The 14,867-nt window shown below is 38.7% G+C and overlaps 1 protein-coding gene across 1 annotated transcript; it reads right to left on the bottom strand.

Annotated features, from left to right (window-relative positions):
• Positions 1-5,512: 5,512 nt before the first annotated feature.
• On the bottom strand, positions 5,513-13,709 carry LOC121898720 (gastrula zinc finger protein XlCGF26.1-like). The gene is made up of 8 exons (XM_042414087.1): positions 13,399-13,709; positions 11,567-11,665; positions 10,634-10,853; positions 10,372-10,442; positions 9,667-9,792; positions 9,097-9,370; positions 7,636-8,381; positions 5,513-7,313 (listed from the first exon to the last, which is right to left on the bottom strand). Exons 1-8 carry the CDS (start codon positions 13,558-13,560, stop codon positions 7,047-7,049), a joined length of 1,965 nt encoding a protein of 654 aa, XP_042270021.1. The 5' UTR covers positions 13,561-13,709; the 3' UTR covers positions 5,513-7,046.
• Positions 13,710-14,867: the final 1,158 nt, after the last annotated feature.

Raw genomic sequence — 14,867 nt, 5'->3', positions numbered from 1 at the left:
AACTGCAGTGTGACTGGCCCTAAGCTCCGAACCCTGTGAAGAAACACATGTGTAGAGACTAATGAGTGTATGAACCATATGTGTAACTACGGGGGGATATGCCAAATGATCAGTATCCTGTGCAAAGTAAAGAAACTGATCATTCTTTTATTTACAGTATTATGAGTTTAATGAACAATGAATCAATATTACATAGAACAGAGCTTGGTAAAAACAGAATATACAGTATATTCAAAATAAACATCACTTTTACCATTAGTTTTTTAAATGTGCAGCATCTGTGATCTCTCCATCAACTATTTTTCTGGGAAATAGGAGTTTTAAAAGAACTTCATTCAATACTTTACATCTCAAAAATCATAAAAGCTATTCAAACTTGCACTTGATATTCCCCTTTGGGTGCTTTTTTCTTTTCTCTATTTGTCATTTAGAACGAGGTAGCAAGATGCTCATCATATATGTTGATATGTTAACTCAGACCAGTCTGGGTCGTAAATAGAGATCTATTTTTATGTTTTATGTGTTTTTTTAAATTAAAAACATAAAACAAAACACAATATTCCCAATAGCCTCAAAACGCAGCATCCCTCACCCACCCTTCCCCCTATGTTCTTAAAGGCACAATCATCCCATTCATGCAGAAGTGCAGCAGTGTGTGTGTGTGTGTGTGTGTGTGTGTTTGAGGGAGAGAGAGACATTAAGGTTACCAGAAGTTTTCTGAGACCTCCTACCAGGAAATCTGTCTCTGCTTGGTTTTAGGATTACGATTAAGCATATTAAAGACAATTCAACCAGCACTTATTCACAACTTACAAGAGTAATTAAACAGCAGGTCTTTTTAACACAATTGTAAGCATTAAGTGGCATTTATCTCATGTTGTTGCTCCTGTTACCATTTTTTTTTTTTTTACGTTTAAAGGCTTTTCAAGTCCCATACATATTTAAAAAGAAAAAAAACTAAACCTACAAACACCATATTGGGTTCTTCTTTTGTTTAAAAGATCATTTTATTGCAATCAAGTGCAGAGAATCAAAATGTTATTATTATCAGCTCTGATGTTACACATATGGACTGTGCAGTTTATAAATTCTGATCCATGAAATGTGAACCCTCGACTACATTCTGCTTATAGCGCACAGTTGCTCAACTATAAAACATGTAGGCTCATAGTGTATTATAGTAATCAATTCATAATTTAAAAGACCATTTTCTCTGGAAACCATCCTGACTGTTAAACTTCAGGTTCAGACCCGCTGTGAGAGACATTCACTCGCACACACAATCACACAGATGAAGAAGAAGCACTTGAACTGCCAGACTTGTGCTACATTAATTGTCATTAATGAAACAAACTATTGCATTCATTTTTTTGATATTTGCTGCCATGTTTTTAAGCATTAAAACATGAACTCTGTATCCATTTTTTTAGATTATTTTGTGTTGACATTTTGCCTTAATCAGCTCACACACATTGGAAATAATCAGGAAAGTTTCAGGCAGATAGACAAACACATTCATGTAAGGTTTAAAGCAGAATTATAAGCCATGACTTTGTGTAACTCATGGGTTCCATATCTTAAAGCTTTTTAAGAAAATAACTCAGCTCTGAGAAAATCTGTTGTCCTCATTAATATGCACATTTATGCAGCAAAGAGACTCAGAGTCTAATGAGATCCTCTGCTCTGTGGAGGAGAAGCTGTGGTGTAGTTGTGATGTTTCTATCACATATTCTGTCCAATAAAACCAAAAGCCTTACCTGCAAAGTTACAGTTTACAATCACAGACATGGACTTTATGTACTTTATGACATTTTAGGGTCTTGACATGAAAAGTAAATGCAACTCTTGACCTTTAACCTGTAAAATATATAAAAGCTGTTTTTCATAGTCAAGCAGCTTTGTCTGCTGAGTCTGAACTGATACATACACACACACAATGTCCTAGGTCACTTCTGGGGACATTACATAGACTTACATTCATTTCCTGGAGACTTCACCTAACCCTAACCTTAACCACTGACCCAAAACTCAGCGTTTTACCAATTGGGGACACAGCTTTTGTCCCCAGTTGGACAAGCCGTCCCCAATTAACTGGTGTTAAGTCTGAAATTTGTCCCCGAAAGTAGCCTATGACAGACACACACACACACACACACACACAGATGCAACCATTATGATGTTATGTCACACTCACTATTTACTATGCAATTCAAAAAAGCAATGAAAAAAAGCTTAAAATCCCAGGTATTAACATCAAGGCAGACTCATCACAGATTAAATCACAGATCTAGAAACACAAATCTTACCTGAACCGATCTGGACCTGTTGGAACGAACCCAGGGCCTCATCCTTCCCTCGCACTCCTACTTCCTGGTTATGACTGATGGGACCTTCAGTGACCTGAAACCTCAAAGACTTGAGGGGCTGATACCGGAACGAGCAGGTGAGCAAAACGCCGGCAGAGTCGTTGTCATCCCTCAGAGAACGGAGGCAGAGAAAGAGACAAACCTTTAGCGGGAGAACAGAGCGCTACTGAAACTGTGAGAGAATCGATGCTGGAAAGAACAGCCAAGAGCAGCAGTCCATATTTCCATGGATTGCAGAGCCTGTACTGAACACAGTGTTACAGACCACACTGGCATCATTAGCATCACTGTCCGGTCAGCTGTGCATAAACCAATTAGAGGAAAAAAATACTGGATGTGGAATTGTCAATACATCTAAAAGCCTATGGAAAACACACACATTTGTTTGTGTGTGTGTGTGTGTGTGCAACAGTTAGTGATTTGTACTGCTCTGAGCACGTCAGCAGGAATTGATCCAGCCTGAGGACATGAGCACACAAACACATGTTTGTACTTTTGATGTTTGTGAGGACTCTCGCTGACATAATGTCTTCTCACGGCCCAAAACATAACACAACTATATACATAACCCCAGCCTTACCCAAACGTTAACCTAACCTAGTTTCAACCTAAACCCTAAAAGTAGGCCTTAACCCTTAAACAGCTCAGTATAGCATGTCCTCAAAAGTATAGAAGTGCAAGAGCACGTACTCACACACGTATACCAATATTACTATTACTGTATATTTGTAAGAACTTCATTCATTCATATCTTCACTATCATACACCTCATTTGAACCTTTTACCTTTATAATTCTGTACTAAACCATTATCTTAAACTCACGTTTTAAAGAACTGCAAGGCTTTAACTCTCAACTTATTAAAATGGCATTTTCCATGTTGATGTTTTCTAACATTTTCGAGCAACTGACCTCTCTGCTGCAATTTCTCTGTGAGTTTAAAACAGTCCAGTTGTGTTTAGGCCTTCAAAAAAGAAACGGACAGTCTATTTTTTCTCTCAATATAATCATACACGCTTTTATATGTTATACTAAAAATGGTTGTGTAATTTTATCACGTGTTATTGATCTTACTTTGCAAAATTCCTGCTTCAGGTGCAGATTTGGCAAGACAAAAACAGCAGTAAAGCCTGACCATACTGTGTTCAACTGGTTTTCTAAAAGGAGATTTATTCTGATTTTAAATGGTTGCCCTATTGGACTTTTGGACCAAACAGTTGTGGTTAGTTGTTCCAAACTGGTGAAAAACAGGGAGCCTTTTCTTTAAAGAAAGGTTCATCGGCCAAAATGAAATAATTTTCTAAAAACATCTTCACTCTGAAGGAGTAAAAAAACTCAGCCTGGCTCTCAAGTGAATACCAAAACACACACACACACACAGTACATCTTGCCTTTAAATTGGCAGGAAGCCAGTTGTAACGAGTGTTGTCTTTGCCAATCCCCCACACTTCCTCCTGCGATGCCCTGAACTGTAATCTGGAAGGGATTACAGCCAGCCTGACCTACTGTGCAGCCCTGAGGCTGTTCAGCCGGCCATACAGCCAGACACTCAACCCACAGCCAGCTGCTAAATGCGAACACTGACGTCATTGTGCAGGGATTTAAAAGGAAACACACAACAAAAAGAAATGAAAGCGAAATACAGTGGTCTTCTTCACTAAATGTATCCAATTCCAATACTGTGCTGTAAAGGACTGTGCAGGTTTTCTCTGCAAACAAAGAGCAAAACATAAAGAGTAAAAATACAGCTGATTCTCTCCCTTCTCCCTGGATGAGTGTTGATTAATTAAATCATTTTTTGTTTTCTTTAATTACAATAAAAACTGCAGGTTATAAAAAACTGCAGAGGAGAGATCAGAATGAACTCTTTGTTTCTTTCTTTGCTTGTTAGCCTGTGAACACCATCACAGTGTTGAAGGAAACTAAACTGAGGTCATCCGAACAGTAACACAGACCGCCATCTATTGGTGAAGTAGTGAGAGTAATGAGAAAGTAAACTCACCTCGGTGACAACGTAGTTTTAAAGAATATAAACCAGCTCTCATGTTTTCCTCATGTACCGGATCATTCTGGTGATGTTTTATACTCTGCAATATATACATGATCACACTGCAATGTATTACATTATCAGATGAGCAGAACAAGGCCTTGTTTTTGTCATATAATTAAAGAAATGTATAGTTAATACGTCTCCACACTTCCACTTTTAAACCCAATCTTATTAATATTTACTATATTTACTATAATTACTTCAAGCGCCGTCCTCTCGTCACTGGTAAACTTTGATTTAAACACATTTACAATGGTTGATCAAAGAAACCGTAAAATCTGACGCTCATTTACTGCACAGATGATTGTACACACCTTTCATACTTTTAATAATCAAAAGTATAAATCTTACAGCTATTTGAATAGTACTTTAAATTCCATCCCATAAAGAGCAACTTTTGCGTATCCTGCAGGCACATGAAGTGTATTTGTCTTTTTATTTAATTAATCCTTAACAAATCAGAAATGCATGATTGTTCAAGGAATACCACATGTATAGCTCACACATCTCAGTATACTGTAAGTTAGAATATCAATAGATGTATTTAAAAATTGTGTGATTGATTCAGGGAAAAATATCTGATCCTGCAAACCCACAAGCCAGATTTGTGAGTATTAAAAGGATAGATGCAGGTACAGTAGGTACAAATAATTTATGGATTTATGGAATACTGCAGGCAAATTTTATAAAAAATATGTTTTTCTATGAATTCAGAATTACTACAACATTTAAACCAGTACCATAAATATTGTCATTATCTATTTGAATTTATTGTCATATTGATTATTATGATATATCACTAGGTGACACACCTACTTACCTCATTTATGTATGTCATTAAAAAAAATGTGTTGTCATCACTACATAGGTTATATAACATGGGTAAGATGTACGAAATGTGATGACAATAAAAAAAGTATTAAAACTTTAATGCTGTTGTGAAAACTGGCGGCACAACAAGAGAGAGAAGTTTATGAGTAGTGAGTAACTTAACAATAACAGTAAAAACCAGTCAAAAAACTGATACTTTAAGCTCTTTTTAAGCTTCTCTGAATACATTCTGTAGGTCAATGGAAGAAAAAAAAATACTCCCAAGATTTCAATGTCAATGTTTATCAATTAGACTCACAGTTACAAAGCTGAGATATAACAAATGTACACTCCACAAGCGAAGTTACAGATGAAACATACTTAGAAAATATCTGTTTCTGTATCTGTCATGTTCTCAATCAGCACATCAGTTCTTCTAATGCACACAAGGCAACTTTGTTTCCAAAAGAAATCTCTGTCGGTGATCAGATGAAGACTGGAAAGCACTTCTATAGTTAAACCATTATAAATATCAGTTTTACAACTTCAACACGGTTGTTTAAGAATTACAAAAAAAAAAAGATAAATACAATAAAATCAGTCACTTGTACTTTTTAATGTCACAGATTTTACAGTTTAGATCCTTGTAAGAATTTAACAGCTGCCGGCATGATAATGATAAATTTCATTTGTGGCTTGTGAGACTCTTCATACGTCTGACGTTTTGGCACAAGTCGCACTCTAGTAAAACTCTGAAAGCATTTAAAATCGCTTGTTAAGTTTTTAATCTGTTTGCCACAATGGGGCCGAAAAATGAAGTTTTAGATCTTGTGTGCAATGAAACTTCTTTTCAAAAAAAAAAAAAGTAAAAGGCTGTTAATGAGGTCTGTAAGTGGCACAAAAATAAAAGATACAGATCAACTCTTAGTAAACAGTGTTCAGTCAGTTTCATTTTAAGGGAACATTTTTAAAAGCACATACAGCTGATCATTAAAGAGGAATATGTTTTTCTGTGGTGTTAACAAGTCTCACTTGTTGAGCTTTTATTAATAATACCAGAGGTTAAAACTGAAAATAACAACGGTGGATTTTATTTCAGTGCTTCAGTATAATAAGATGAGAAAAAGGTGCAGTAGCTGAATGTAATTTTCATAACGACAACTTTCATCCAGAGTGACGCATCTCTAACATCTGCCAGCTACAAATGTATTCGGATTAAAGGACTAAAAGGCTCTTGAGTCACACTGTGATATTTTGGGAATAGGAATTTTCACTTTTTCCCCACAAATAAATGCTGCATTTTGTCTTTCTGTATGCATGATTTAGATTTAGGATGACATGTGCTCCTTCCAAATTCACATAATACCGCTGACTGCTCTTCTGAGTTCTGACTATTTTCTGCAGCAGTTCTTTCTGACATGATTTTAGGATTATTATGTGCAATCCCTACAGTTTTCTTGCTTTTAAATGTTGTTTTACCTAATATCACATTTACTGTTTGTCTGAATAACAGTGTCTGGCAAACACCTAAATTTAAAACACAAAAAGGTACGCACTCGAACCTTCACAGTAACCGTCTCAACCTCGCTTTTTCACACAACTAAAGGTTGTTTATTCATTTGCTCAGTCATCTGACATCATCCACATCCACACATCTATTCCCACTGCTTTCCTTGAAGATAGCTTAGCAATGAAACTTCATAATCACCTTTCACTGCGAGCTCATTCCTTTCCCATCCCTTAATTTATTCCTGTACAGCTACAGAAGAGCTTAGCTGGCCGCTCTGCCACCAGGGCAGACACCTCATCACAGTTTCAGCTTCAGACATAAAAACACTTATGGTCCTTCAGGTTCCTCAGGTAGGAGAAACTCTTCCCGCACTTGTCACACATGAACTGTTTCTCCCCGGTGTGTATCTGCTGGTGGGCCTTCAGGCTGTTGCCCTGGTTGAAGCTGCGTCCGCACGTGTCGCAGCTGAAGGGCTTTTCCCCAGTGTGGATGCGTTGGTGTCTGTTCAGGTTGCCGGTGCTGCTGAAACATTTCCCGCATGTGTCGCAGCTGAACGGTTTCTCTCCTGTGTGCACCACCTTTAGGGGAGAGGGTTAAAAGAAAAGCTGTAACTTAAAATCACTGCATGAGGATTTACACCACATTGGATCTTTCTGAAGCATTTCACATGTTCAACCATCATACGCTGCTGCAGAAACGAGGTGCAGCTGTCCTCCAATGGTTCTCTAACTATTCTCATATTTGTCACCTATCAAGAAATGAACTCATCTCCTCTTGACATAAAAGTTGGTGTAACAGAAGGGTCGGTTTTAGATCTGTTCTGTGTTTTGTTCTCATTCCAATCACAGTAAAAAACAGGGATATCTCTTTACTAGAAACTTATAATCAACGCAAACCTACCTGATGTGATTTAAGGCTGCTGTGCTGTGTAAACATGCGACCGCAGATGTCGCAAGAGAAGGGCCTCTCCCCGCTGTGCGTCTTCAGGTGGATCTTCAGGTAACTGGATGACTTGAAGCTCTTCCCGCAGAGGCTGCAGCTGTGAGGCCTGTCCACCGTGTGGTGCTGCTGGTGCAAGCGCAGGTCGGTGATGGAGCTGAGCCGCCGGCCGCAGATCACGCACATACACGGGATAGTCGACGCGTGTGTCTGGAGGTGTTTACGTAGAGAGTCGACGCAGGCCGCCGTGGTGCCGCATGCCACGCAGGCCAGCGAGTTCTCGCCTGGGTGAGAGGTCTTCTGGTGCATTTTCAAGGCACTCTTCTGGATGAAACACTTGCCGCAGGTCTCGCAGCTGAAGGGACGCTCGCCGGTGTGTATCCTCTGATGGCCTTTCAGAGTGTCGGCCTGGTTGAAGCTTTTGCCGCAAGTCTCGCACCTGAACGGCTTCTCCCCCGTGTGTATGCGCAGGTGGCGCTGCAGGTTACCTTGTATTGTGAAGCTTTTGTTGCAGTACTGACAGTTGTAGGCCCGCTCGCCCGTGTGGACCATTTGGTGCATTTTCAGGCCGTGGGCTCGATAGAAGCTCTTGCCGCATTGTTCACAGCGAAACGGCCGGACTTCAGCATGGAGACGCTGGTGGTTCCTCAGCAGCTGCTTCAAGGTGAAACCCTTCCCACAAACATCGCAGGTGTGCGGTCTCTCACCTGTATGTGAGAACAACAACTATCTAAGAGTGAAAGAATATGACGCTCCACACATCAAAAGGTAATATGGTTTAGAAAGCTCCCCTAATGAACATTTGTAATGAGAATCAATTAAAAATAACTTTTACTATTGCCCAATTCAGCAGCTTTTCAGCCCCTTTTAGCTCAATGTTTTGGTTTCAGGACACTTAACTTTACTTCTGAGCCTCATTGCTCTCACCAATCCCAATCCCAGCAGCAGCAAGCAGCTGTTTTAGCAATCAGTATCTGATAAACCCCATTGTACTCCAGCTGCCCAGCACCAACAGCACACAGTTAGAGATTAACTGGTGAAGAAAGTGGATTATTTATTGGCAAAAGAGAGAAATATTCTTATCAGGAGTTGGTGGAGACCAAAGCAGAGCAAAAAGGAGAATGAATATCAGGATTTACGTGCATCAGTAGCCAGAAACACACCTTCAAATGAATGCTATTGTGTTTAGTTGTGTAAATATGTTTCCTATGTACAATAACAGTCAAAGGTTTGGACACACTTTCCCATTAAATGAGAAAGTGTGTCCAAACCTTTGACTGGCGCTGTATGTTTCATTGGATGTTTCCTTTGCAAAACAACTTAACGAGCTGGCAGCGTCTTCTAGCCTCAGTACTGTATTATACTGAATGTTCCCACCGTTGTTAATGTTGTGAGAGATCTAACAGGAAGCTGAACGCTCACCTGTATGAAGCAGCATGTGTGCGTTGAGGCTTCGCTGGAATGAAAAGCCTCTGTCGCACTGAGAGCAGTGGAAGGGCTTCTCTGTGTTGGCGCCATGGACGGCCTGGTGGGCTTTGAGCTGGTGCAGCTTGGTGAAGGTTTTCCTGCAGTGTTTGCAGCTCAGAGTTTGCTGGTTCTGACTCTTCACTCGCCCTCGGTGGGACTTGGGCTTTACAACGCGTTTGGGTCTGGTGGTGAATCCCGGGTCACCATCATCTGGATCGTCTGGCTCCAACTGACAGAAAAATGTACAATTTGTTCATTTCCTTTAACAGTTGAGTGATGCTTATCTCAGAAAACACACTGGTGAAGAGGACAGAAATCTCTGAATCCCTTCTCTCTCTGAACTTGTTCTTGATTCTTGATCTTACTTATGAAAAGACAGGCCATGTACAGTATATATGTTAAATTCTTTACTTACCAAGAACACAAACACAGGCAAAAATGAGCAAATAAGCTGATAATTAAATGGATACAAACATTAGAAACAGACAAATAAAACAAAATGAATGAAGGATCTGTGAAACCAACCTGGTAGTCTGGGTCATCGTCATCATCTTGGCCTGGGTCGTCTCTGTTCTGACCAGAATCAGAAGAAGCCTGGTCAGCAAATGCCTCCAATCCCTCTTCCTTTATAATCACCGGTTGGACAGTGTCCTGACAGAAGAAGAGAATCCGGAGATGTCAAAAGATGAGAAGAAGCACCAACAACTCGGTATCATACTCTCTCTGTCTCCCCACTTTTCCTGTCACTGTGAAGGCTCTTTCCTGTTCCAACAAGACAATATCCCATGCATAATACAAATGGTTTTCACAGTTTGCTGTGGAAGAACTTGACTGGCCTGCACAGAGCCCTGACCTCAGCCCCACCCAGCACCTTTGGGATGAACTGGAGTGACGATGCTAGCTAGCTAGCTATCAGTGCTGGACCTCACTAATGCTCACGTGGCTGAACGGGAGCAAATCCCTGCAGCCAGTCAAACAACGTTCAGTAAAGCAACAGATTAATATTCAACAGTCACATTTGGGTGCAACGGTCAAGTTTCTGCACACTTATGGCCATATAGTTTACAAATGAAAAAAACAAGACTTAAAGGCAACTTAAATATTATTCTTTGACATTTTTAGTTGGCCATGTTTCTTTAGGAATCCATCCTTTGTGGGAACTAGAGATCATCCAGTTCAGACTGAGGATGTCAGGACATCTACAGCGTGTAAGACAAGACAGAAATTTACCTCATAAGCTCTGCCTTTCCACAGGTGAATGATGGGCGATCTCTTCACTCCGGCATCACCACTAGTCACGACTGTAAAAATCAAAAAACTTGTTTATTAGTTTTGTGGCGATTTCTGCTTCATCAAACTATGTACAATAGAGACAGAGAACAAAGACAGTGGTGACAAAGTGCACTACTTTGTCTGTGTATTCAATATTAACATTTGTCACATACATTGTTACACATGTCCTGTAATGCAGTGAGAGGATGAAACTCATCACCTCTGCGACTCTTCCTCCCCGATCGCTGACCGGTCGGGACAGCCTCTCCTTCTGCTCCGTTAGCCGGAGCTCTCTTCCCCTCCTTCTGCCCGCCGCCTCCCTCCGTCAGCTCATCCGCTTCCTTCTGGCCTCCGTTTCCCTCCAGCACCAGCTTGAGCTCCGTCTCGGCCACCTCCAGTCTCCTCCTCAGGTCCTCGATCTCTGCCACATCCTGCCTCACCTACAGAACAGACAAACCGGCTTTTTAAATAACCTTTTAGGCCGTTGTAGGAAATGTTGTGCTTTCACTAATTGCTACTATTTTTTGTATCAAAAGTTATTGTAAAGTTTCTTCTTCTAGGTGGATCATCTCTAACTGAAAATGTCGTACTATTAAAACATTAAACAATATCACTTATATTCTGTAGCCCGAAGCTTTTACTGCAGCGATAAAAGAAACAGTATGAGAGAGTAGAGAAAAAAACCAAGGAAATCACAGTCTGTTCTTGATATCAGCCAAATTCAGACTAAACACTGATTCGTTGGCCAGAACTGAGGAACATCGATTCATTGATCAACAGAAAATTAATCAGTAACTATCATTTAAGTTATTTTTCAAGCAAAATGCCAAAAAGTTTGCTGGTTCCAGCTTCTCAAATGTCAGAATTTAATGAACAGAAAACTGAATATCTTTGAGTTTTTTTGGACTGTTGATCAGATAAAAAAATATTTGAAGAACTTTAGAAAATTGTGATGGAAATTTTTCAGATGAATGAATGGCTGCAGATACGGTGTCATATCTAGAAAAGTGCAACCAAATGTGAAAAATGTATCATACGACTGTCATAAGATTGTTATAACCTGGCTCTGATTTTCCCGAGATGACGGCTACATGCTTCGATACACAAACAACGTAACGTTGACAGTTACTATCACAGCAGAAAAGTGACGTACTTCTAACTGGAGCAGGGAGGAACATTCGTGGAAAAGCTGGCAGATTTTCTCCACAGCTTCTTGAGCCAGTGATGTCATGAAGACACTGAGCCGGATCACCTGATGGGAACAATACGGTTTATTTATAAATGTCATTGTAGAATAAAAAGTGAAACATTGATTTATCATTTCAGATAATCAGGCGGGGTAATAGACAGTCATTTTGTAATATGATCAACTCATTTTTGTATCAATACATTATATTTGTAAAAAGAGCAAGAACTTACTGATCCTATAATGACATTTAGACAGATATAATGGATTAATCAAATGGACAAGATAAAATAACAAAATATTATGATCATCTTGTTACTTTTTTCTTACTATGGAACCATTTTTTATTGCCCCATAACGCCAAGAGTTGCAAGTCTTTCTGTTTCATATGATTATAAATGGAATATTTATAATTAAAGAGTATGGTCTTGACCTGCTCTATGTGAAAAGTGCCTTGAGATGACTTCTGTTGTGATATGGCGCTATATAAATAAAAGTTGATTGATTGATTGATTGAATATTTGACTATTTTACAGACATTGCTTGGGGATTTCTAATAACTTGATGACATAACTGATAGAAGTTTCTCACTGACTTTAAATGTGACTAATGTGACTTTGATGCTGAGTAAGAGTCCTTTATTACAAGTATTTTTAATACTTTACAGCATCATGTGGATCACCCTTCAGATTGTTAGATCATTGTATTAAATGATTTTTGTTGTTATTGATGTATGAACTCATAAACAGCATGTTAATGTAGCTGGAGCTAATTTGAACTTTATGTACTGTTGGATAGATTAATCTATAACAAAGCATCACATTTCATTGAGCTGAAACAATTAGTTGATTTTTGAATAGCTGATCAATAAATCAATCAAATTAGGCGACAACAGATTTGATCCAATATTAACCCCTTATTAACCCATTATGCGCCTGAGCACCCTCTTAAATCGGTTGGTAATGAAGGGAGATCAGGCTTTTGCAGTCCGGGCCCCCAATCTCTGATACGACTTACCTGCTGAGATTAGGTTTGCTAAATCTATCACTGCTTTTAAATCTCTTCTTAAAACATTATTTAAAAAAACAAAAAAGCTTTTTTATCTATGTGTGATTTTTTATTTTATTTTATTTTATCCATTTATACTTTATCATTACCGTTTTATAGTATTTTATTTTTTGTGAAGCAGATAATACTTAAATACTTTTACTTAAGTAGGATTTTTCATGCAGGACTTTCACCTGTAATGGAGTATTTTTACATCGCTGTATTGGTACTTTTACTTAAGTAAAGAATCTGAGTACCACAACTGGGTATCTGAGAACACTGTCATTATTATTACAGTTAAAATAATGAGATAAAGACTGTGAGTAAATAGATGTAAATAGATGTAAATAGATGCAAATAGATAAAGGTCCCGGCAGGTAAAACCTGTAGCTGAAACGTTTCTAGACATACAGCAGATAGAAAAGCCTGGGCCTGCTGACCTCAAAATGGCGTCCAAAGATGGATTCTTCATGATTGTTGTGGTACCTTAATCACCCAGACATACATATTTAATTTTAATTTAACCTGAATATACACTCGGCTCAGCATACGACAGCCCTTTAGTCAGTAGACATTTCAGTTTAGCCGTTAGTAGCTAGCTAGCTCTTCTATTTCTATGATCAGCTGGTTGTCTTGACGCCAGACGAGGAGGGAGCAACAACAACACGGGAGAGAAGGATGCCGAGCCGGGGATAAAAACAGCACTGACACGGCACAGACACGCAGCAGTAACCGGTTATAGCTTGACTTACCTTCTCGTCCGATGACCCTTGTGTGTTTTCAGTCGTAACGCTACACGGTGCCGCTTCTGGACGTATTGAATCACAGCCGCCGATAACTTTGGTCATTTCTGTGACAGTCGCGTTGATCATTATCTCCAAAATGGAGCCTACTTGCGCCTCCAAATCTGACATTCTCACAAATTAATATGTAAGCTATAACTGCTATTTTGGCTCTATGATTTTTTTTTATATTGAAGCAAACAGCTTTTGTTGTTATGGTGAAGAAAACTTCATATCACAGCCCAGAGCCCCTCTTCTTCTCCTGTGTTTTTTACGGCAGTTGACATCGATCGTGTTGTGTTACTTCTTCTTTTGTTTAATTTTGGTTGGCAAACAGCTTTTAGGCGCATTACCGCCACCTTCTGGATTGGATTGTGGATTAGAGCGGTTACTACACTATTACATTAAATCCTCCTATTAAGTCCTGTGTTTTCTAAAAAAAAATATATCTGAAAATAGTCCTGTACCCTACATCACCTGAACTCCTCTGCAACATTTCTCTAATATCTAGTGTCATGTGATTCCTTTGGGTTTCATTCTCCCTCAGTGTTTTAAATCCATCTTTCCAATTCCAGTCATCTTCAAAAAATGAATTAATTAATGTTTCCTCTCCACATTCTAGTTTACTTTTAACCTTGCCCTCTACCCACCATATTTTCCATAGTTGTGTTATATTTCTTGTCTTTCATGTATAAATTAGGTATAATCATGTTATAAGGATATGCTCGACTGTCTCAGCCTCATGGTCAGTGGTGGACGAAATACTCAGATCCTTTACTTAAGTAGAAATACTGTTTAAAAGTACAGAAGGACTATCAGCAATATGTACTTCAAGCACCACAAGTAAAGGTACTCATTATGCAGACTGTGTTATATTATGGTATATTATATTGTTTGTTTCTAACAAATACATGTGAGAGCATTTAAATGTTGTAGTTTTTCTATGTGGAGCCAATTTTAGACACTTTGGGTAGATTAATAGTAGGGGTACTGCATCATATTATCTTATATATAAGTGTACAAAAGTGTATAAAAGGATAACAATTTAAACAGAATATTAAAATATGTTATTTTATGTAAAATCTTCATCTGAAAAGTTAAGTTGTCAAGTAAATGTAGTGGAGTAGAAAGTACAATATTTCCTTCTGAAATGTAGTAGAGTGGAAGTATAAAGCAGCATCAAATGGAAATACTAAAGTAAAGTACAAGTACCTCAAAGTTGTACTTAAGTACACTACTTAAGTTAATTAACTTACTTTCCACCACTGCTTATAGCATTGATTGCAAACACCCGCGGGATGTTCTCCTATGATGAAAAGTGTAGTGTTAACGTCCCTTTACTGCATTGTCCCAATGCTGTTGCCACAGATTTACTTTTCTCTGCACTACGCCTTTTCCCTCTGATTCTGGTAATTTAATACTGATTTCAACAATTCCTT

Source organism: Thunnus maccoyii, chromosome 6 (genome assembly GCF_910596095.1).
Source record: "Thunnus maccoyii chromosome 6, fThuMac1.1, whole genome shotgun sequence".
NCBI lineage: Eukaryota > Metazoa > Chordata > Actinopteri > Scombriformes > Scombridae > Thunnus > Thunnus maccoyii.
The sequence above is the reverse complement of the archived record's forward strand: the minus strand, read 5'-3'. Positions and strand labels throughout refer to the sequence as shown.

Excerpts from the sequence above, each read along its gene's own strand:
- LOC121898720 (XM_042414087.1), bottom strand. The coding sequence starts at position 13,560 with ATGTCAGATTTGGAGGCGCAAGTAGGCTCCATTTTGGAGATAATGATC. Across the intron at positions 11,666-13,398 it reads AAGGGTCATCGGACGAGAAG|GTGATCCGGCTCAGTGTCTT; the intron begins GTAAGTCAAGCT and ends TGTTCCCATCAG. Across the intron at positions 9,371-9,666 it reads ACGATGACCCAGACTACCAG|TTGGAGCCAGACGATCCAGA; the intron begins GTTGGTTTCACA and ends TTTTTCTGTCAG.